Raw genomic sequence first — 7,813 nt, forward strand, 5'->3', positions numbered from 1 at the left:
CTCCTCACCACATATTCCTTTGTCAAACAGGACTTGCAATCTAATAATAGTGTTTTCTCATACCAGCCTGGCAACTGTGTCCACTCACAAAGGTCTTCGTGATTATCTGCAACTCTCCAGGGCCAGATTTGGGCAGATCTCACCTAGCTTGTGAACCTGTCAATCAAAGGTATGTGTGGGTACCAAACCAGGAACATGAAGTATGTTTTCTACAGTGTAAGAGAGAGTCTTGTACTGTACAGAATGTCTGAAACCATGGGAGACAAAGTAAGTGTGAGTTATGCCAAAGGGAAAAGATTAAAACGCAGTGTGTTAAGTGGGACAGACATAGCTGCACGTCGATATTGCTGCTTAAGAATGTCAGGGTCTTTCCATGAGCCTCGTGGCTGGTCTCCCAGGGAGAGGAAGCAGAGACCTTTGCTCACGTGTAGGACACAATGTGTTCTGTCCTCATAAGCTCTGACTTATCCAGGACTGGATGACAGTTTTAGAAAGTCCAAAATTTTAACCTACTTGTGTCTTTTGTGTCATTGTTACTTTCAGCTGTCTAAAGCAGCCCAACTCAGGACAGCTGCTGGGGGACGAGGGTCTGTCATGACCCACACAGAGGACCCAAATTCCTGATAATTATGGGACATCGTTAGCTGTGGCATTTAAAACAACAGGGCAGTGTTTTAACGTCGATAAGCAATACCAGCACAGAGCCAAAACACTCACGTTTCAGATATAATCCAAACACAGACACGATGACGTGCGTGTGTGAGTGTGTGCAAGTGTGTCCAGGCAAACCGACCTCTTTCTGAGCCACAATTAAACTGAACACAGTCAAAGTGTCTGCAGAACTAAGCAACTGAGATCTCTGAGACAGAAATCTAGAATAATGATTCTTTCAACATACCTCCACGTGATTGGTTAGAATCACAGCAGGATGAACTGCAAATAGGATGGCCCAAAATTACAAACACCCACAAAGTTCTCCACTGAGTAATATGTACGTGTTTATATGAGTTAACAAGTCAAGGCAGACAGGAAGTGTTTTCATATGTCCTTGTGTCCACTGCTTCCTGTTGAGACGGAATACTGCAGTGTGTAATGGCCCAAGGTCAGGGGTCAAGTTCCAAAATTACCAAAAGTTATGAGCATGCATGGTGGAAATCATACCTGTCAATCAAATTATCAACCCTGTCAAGAACCACCCAGATTAGCTGCATTTGATTTACTGTATGCAAAAATATTCACACTGGCACCCTCAGGTTCCTGCCTTAGTAACAGACACACACACCCACAAACACTCAGAAAAACAGAGATCCGAGTCTCAGACAGTCTGATTGTGCGGTGCCTATTCTTTACACACACACACACACACACACACACACACACACACACACACACACACACACACACACACACACACACACACACACACACACACACACACACACACACACACACAGAAGTGTAACTTCCCAGACCCCTAAACTGGCCCACTTCTATGACCCACATGTTGCCATGTCAGACAGGCCTCCTCTGGAGTTTTCACGCTCTGGGTCACACGGTAATTACTGCTTATGTGGGTTCATATTTCACCTCTCACAATGGAACTGTCAGGTGGCCCTGACACCCTCTGCTACTTAAATATAGGCACTGGTGTGTGTGTGTGTGTGTGTGTGTGTGTGTGTGTGAGTGAGTGAGTGAGTGAGTGAGTGAGTGAGTGAGTGAGTGAGTGAGTGAGTGAGTGTGTGTTTTCAAGTAACAGCCCTTTTTTCTGGCACACCTCAGAGGTTATAGACATCTTATTTTCCCCAAAGACCTGTGCCTCCACCTATGACTCCGCCCACGCCAAACCACTTTGTCCTGGATGTCCATCAGGCAGTGGCAACAGCGCAACAACCCAGGGGTGTGTACACCTTCTCCTCAGCCTGCCAGGAAGGCCCCTTGTGTACTGCATTTAGCCCCCAGCCTGTGAGGCACAGTGAGACTGACCCCAGATCAGCCCTCCTGTCAGCCCACCATTGCATTTGGTGCACACAACAGTGTTGACTTGTTCTCTCTCATTAACATGTGGTGAAAGTATGATTAATTTATAACCTGCCGGAGATGCAGTGAAATACGGTATCTGAGTGAGGATGCCTTATTTCTCATGGCCTGTGATGGTACAAAGCAGGAGAAAAGCTTGGAGCATTGACTTTTTATTTAAAAAGACAAACGATTGCTTCAGTGAAGGCCTGTGTATTTCAGGACACCTTCCTCAGTGAGTCTTTAATCAGACTGAGAGTCAGAGAAACAGACAGACAGAGAGAGAGAGAGAGAGAGAGGCTGTTTCTCAATACCAAGAACACAGTGGACGGTCTTGTGTTCTTGGTAAGAATGTTCTTGACAACTTATCTTGCAAGAACAAACTCACAGTAAAACAAGAACAGAAAGACGTGGAGTACCCGCGACAACAAAACTCAAAGAATCCAGCTGATTTTGCCACAAGTAGCCAAATGAGAATCAGAATTCCCATCAGTAGAAGTTCGTCATCACACTGAGAGTCAAGTTGCTAAACATGTTAAACATTAACCTGTTCAGAACGTTGGTGGGAACTTTAAATGTTCATGAGTTAAGGAAATAAAACCACTTGGTAAATGTGTGCAACAGTAAACCAATTCAGTCATAGCACTGAATTCAAAATGAATGCTGGGAGTTTCTGTTGGTTCTCATCCTTGGTTTTGGTGGGGGTAGAAAGAACACGTCTGGGCCCATTAACCATTATTGGTACATGTGTTCTTATGAAGGGGAAGAGACGTCTGACAAGATCACAGAAGAATGATAAACACTTAGAGCTACAGCGTCAACACCAAACACCTGTGATAATGGCGGAGCTACAGCGTCAACACCAAACACCTGTGATAATGGCGGAGTTACAGCGTCAACACCAAACACCTGTGATAATGGCGGAGCTACAGCGTCAACACCAAACACCTGTGATAATGGCGGAGCTACAGCGTCAACACCAAACACCTGTGATAATGGCGGCGCTACAGCGTCAACACCAAACACCTGTGATAATGGCGGCGCTACAGCGTCAACACCAAACACCTGTGATAATGGCGGCGCTACAGCGTCAACACCAAACACCTGTGATAATGGCGGAGCTACAGCGTCAACACCAAACACCTGTGATAATGGCGGAGCTACAGTGTCAACACCAAACACCTGTGTTAATGATGGAGCTACAGTGTCAACACTAAACACCTGTGTCTGGCCCCAGACACATCTACACTCCCGTCCCCACACTGTCCACAGATTAGTCCCCATGCCCGTCTACACACAAGTCTACATACTCCCTCCAAACCCACAAACTGGTATAATTTCCTCTTTACTGTAGGAGCACACGTGTGTGTCCTACAGTGATGACAGAATAGTGACAAGGCCGCTTGGAGGAAAACATCACGAAATTTCTCCTCAGCTACAGTTTTCGTAGCGAAACCACAGAAAACATCCTGGAGGAAAAACACATGGAAGTAGATGATTCCAGATCAGCCCGGGACATGCAGCGGAGAGTCGGAGGCCGGCGGTCCAAAAGCCCAGCTCAGCTGCATAATACAACAAAAGGGGAATGTCTCCGGAACACCACACCCTTCAGATGTCCAATCACAGTGTATGACATCAGGCCGACACACTGTGTAGCTGCTCTCTGCTGGTCTCCAGCTACGTGAGGTTCAGCTCCCCGCTGTCTGTGTTGAGAAACTGGGCGATGAATAAGAAATGGAAGACCAGGGGTGATGGAACAAAAGAGGAATTACCTGATCTCACCCCTAAATAATAAATAAAGCCTTCCACTTATTTTCTGATCTACGGTTGAAATCTTGTTTTTAAAAACAATTGTTTTGCAGTCGTTGCTTTTTTTAGTCGCGTCAGCAGCATCAGGTTCAGATCTACTGGCTCACACGTGAGTTAAACTCTTCAAACAGAATCATTGATTCAGTCATGAATGCGCATTAGTCAACCTATACACTGCTTTTGTTTCTATATGGCCTGAAAGGGCAATAATAATAAAACATACTATAACACTAAAAGATTGAAATAAGAATTTTGAAATATTCTGGCCCTGAAATAGGCAGTGATGGGCTCGACCGAACTACACCCGTCCTGCTATATGCACCTCCTTTTAGTTCCACAGGCACTGAACAGAACAGGTCTGTTCTCAAGTCTCTTGTCTCTCAGGTTTAGAGTATGAAGCTGTCTGCTTCCTGCTGTTTCCCGGCTTGTGTCATCTACGGCTGCCGCAGAGAGAGAGAGAAGGCAAAAGAGTTGGTGTTGTGCAGTTCCAGCCCCGGGTCTGAGACTCCTCTCTTTCTGGAATAATGACCAGCCATCCTGAAAATTAAGGGGGAAAAACTTGTTTTCCCAGTTTTGTGTGCCCATTGTGCTCGAGGAACAGAGAAGCTCTTCAAGTGTCAGGTTTGCCTCTCCCGCTGAACTCAAAATGACAGAATGGCCTGGACAGTCATGGGTGCGACCTGGACTCTGGACTGGAAGAGGAACAGGATGGGGTGGAGGTCGTGACTCAAGGTTCATCATCAACACAGAACTGCCAGGTGTAGACATGTGAACAGGAGCATCTGCCCAATAACAGCCATAACAGAGGCTTGCAATTTAAACTCACACACGCACTTGTTCAAGCCCTAGTAAAAAAAAACAATTTGTTTATAAAGCCAACATGTTTAAGATATTTAATTCATCTACATTGTTATGAGCCAAGTTTTAAAAAGGAAAAAAAATGAAACAAAAACTAAACAGTATCACTCTTTATCGTCTTACACAGACATGCCGATCTGCACAGCAGCCTGGAAGTTCTGGGCTTTTTCTCTGTAGCTCATGACTCTGGTTTATGGTTTCCACCAGCATGTCTCATTTATGGACTGTTACCAAAGTACAATCCGTCATACAAGTAAATTCTAACCCTGTGATTCTTTCAGCCATATAAATATCAGAGTATATCAATATACTCAAATAACTGAGGAGACTGTGGGGAGAAGCCACCTCAAAGATATCAATTCTCAGACAGTGCAGCCATTTAATCTCAGGATAGAGTAGATTATGGAATTACAACAGGGCCCCTTGTTTCCACTAGCAAACACTGCACTGGCTTTCAGCAACATTCCAGAGACGGACCCAGCCTGTACAACGGCTGCAAAGCTGCTTGAGCAAAAGCATTTGAATCTAAAGAGAAGGAATTCTTGTTTCCCTTCTTCCATATACTGTTAGAGACACATTCCTCAATAAATCGTCACCTCGATTAAATTGGGAATGCCAATAGAACTCTGAACAATAAGATTACCAACTCTGAAGAGCCAATCCTTATCCCAGCCAGGAAGAGGCATGAAGCAAAGATGCAGGCCATGAGAAATGGCCAGCCAACAGCTTCCCTTCACTCCTCTGACGAAGCTCAGCTGGGCCAGTGAGCGCGAGATGGAGGGTGCGAGCACTCCTGCCAGACACGCCGAGAAACCTCTGGGCTTATTTTGAGCACAGAGCCACTGCTGGACCCAATATAACCACACCGAGCATGGTGAACCCTCTTCCACAGACCAGAAAATAGAACTAGACTGTCATGGGTAGAATATAGCACTCAGTTTAGTAAATATACGTACATGCTAGAAAGAATGTTAAACTTTGTAACTTCACAGGTGCCAGCCTATACACCATGATCAAAAATGATTCTTTCTGAAAAGCATGAACCTTTATTTTGATCTTGCAGATTTACAACTCAGTAATAAAGGCAACAGTAAGAGGTGTTGCAGTTTAATTAACAATTCCAACTTTAAAATAAGAGGTACATTTTAATTTTAATTTACTTGACAATATAAGCTTGGCCCAGATATCATTGCTGCACTTATGCCTGAGACGAGTTAAAGTTCACGAGTCTCGATGGACGTGGGTAGTGGTTGCAAACCGTTCAGGAGCGATATGACTCCTGCACGCCGCTCTCCCGAGAGCCAAGCGTGAGCTCCGTACCTAACCAGATACGGGCCCAACACGACCGGGACCAGAGCTGCCCGGGAAGCAGCTGGGGCTGAGGCACCACACCGCACACACGACGCAGCCGGGCAGTGCGCACAGGGAAGGATGGAGAAACTAGCTGGGAATCATGTGGCTGAGTTTTCCGACTTGTCATTTATTAAAACACAACAGAAGACTGACACGTCGTGCGGAAATGTTCATCTTCACATAACCTGCCTTACGGGACCCACGTGGGCGAGCACAGTGGACGCGTCCACACGCACAACCTTCTGCTTCCGGATATGAGCCACGGTAGCCGTGCTGAGACCTGCCCCTCATCACCCCACCGGCCTGCGAGGCGGACAGGACGTCAGGTCACTGCACATCACTCTCCTCCCCTCGCGTACGTTAACAGCACGCTGTCGTTAAATCGGACGCCATCTAAAGTCATACTTGTTCATCAGATGTCTCGAGCCATTATTCAAGTAAACAACATTTACGTCTTATTCCAGTTCGATCACGGCTCGAGACATCCATGGTCATAAATGAATGTGGAGTATGTAGAGCGACTGGGATCTAACAGAAGTGATCGATCAGCGGCTGGTGTCTATCACTAGTGATCAGCGTAGCAGCAGGGTGGCTAGCCGTGCGGGTGCTGTCGGAGAGGACAGACCAGCTCTGACACTGGAGGTGCCTCCCCTCTCCTGAGGAGCACACGTCTCCTGCCTGAGAACCGCGCGCCTACATCCAGCTCGTGTGCTCACTCTAGTCATGATCTTCGTCTTCCTGACAATATTGCATCCACAGAAAACGACTTCCGCAAAGCAATCCAGCGCTAGCGCTAGCGCTCGCGGGCTCGGGCAGGGCTCGGGCGCAATGACGTGGTCTGCGAATGTAAAACTGCTACAATGTAACAAAAGCAGACTCACCCAGGGCCACCTCGCACGCCTTGCGCAGCTGCGCGTGGTGCGCCTTCCGCACCTCCTTGTCCGCCAGGATCTTTTCCAGAGCTCGCGTTAGAAACATGTTCTTGGTCCTTTTGCCTTCATGCATGACGCGCTGAGGTGAGGAGATCCTGTCCCTGCGCTGGAATCCGCCTCAGACGGGCAAAGTCCTTTTAAACGGGCAACGAGCGTAGCACGAGAACGCAAACATAAATAAAGCAGGCGATGGTAAATCCTTCAGCTTTCCTCTAGCGAGCCTCATGCGCCATCTTGGGAGGAAACGACGTCACGCACGTCGAAACGGCCGCAATGAGGCGGGGGGGGGGGGGGGGTGGAGAGAGAGAGAGAGAGAGAGAGAGAGAGAGAGAGGGAGGGAGCGGGGGGAGAGAGAGAGAGAGGGAGGGAGCGGGGGGAGAGAGAGAGAGAGAGCGAGAGAGAGAGAGAGGGAGGGAGCGGGGAGAGAGAGAGAGAGAGAGAGAGAGAGAGAGGGAGGGAGCGGGGAGAGAGAGAGAGAGAGAGAGAGAGAGAGAGAGGGAGGGAGCGGGGAGAGAGAGAGAGGGCGAGAGCGCGCGCTACCTGTATTGCCGTTAATGACAGCTCAGGTGTGATAACCCTGTCAAATCAATGTTTTTCCTGAAAGATGGTGCAAATACAGAGATGATTTAAAGGGGAAGGTTTTTCAAGAGTCAAATTGAGTTGTTTTCCTCCTTGTCATCTAGATGGTCTCTTTAAAAGTCAGACCATCAGGTCAGGTCTTGAGGAGTATACCCCAAATGTTGTGAATATACAAATAAAAGAATATAATTTTGGGCTTACATCATAAAATTATGGCCATAGCTAAATCACATTAAAATGTTTAAGTGCATATTTGAAGACAAAAT

The 7,813-nt window shown here is 47.0% G+C and overlaps 1 protein-coding gene across 3 annotated transcripts in view; it reads right to left on the minus strand.

Moving 5' to 3' along the window:
* The window catches only part of arfgef1 (ADP-ribosylation factor guanine nucleotide-exchange factor 1 (brefeldin A-inhibited)), a 38,074-nt gene extending 30,852 nt beyond the window's left edge, over positions 1–7,222 (minus strand). For 2 of the 3 annotated variants that reach the window (XM_035526299.2, XM_027030970.3), the window contains exon 1: positions 6,918–7,221. In XM_035526299.2, the coding sequence (XP_035382192.1) occupies positions 6,918–7,041 (124 nt within the window). In that variant the 5' untranslated portion in view covers positions 7,042–7,221. Of the gene's footprint in view, positions 1–6,917 lie in introns of all 3 variants that reach the window. The other variant, XR_014125610.1, reaches the window with a different exon arrangement.
* Positions 7,223–7,813: the final 591 nt, after the last annotated feature.

Source organism: Electrophorus electricus, chromosome 1 (genome assembly GCF_041902795.1).
Source record: "Electrophorus electricus isolate QZ-2024a chromosome 1, ASM4190279v1, whole genome shotgun sequence".
Classification (NCBI taxonomy): domain Eukaryota; kingdom Metazoa; phylum Chordata; class Actinopteri; order Gymnotiformes; family Gymnotidae; genus Electrophorus; species Electrophorus electricus.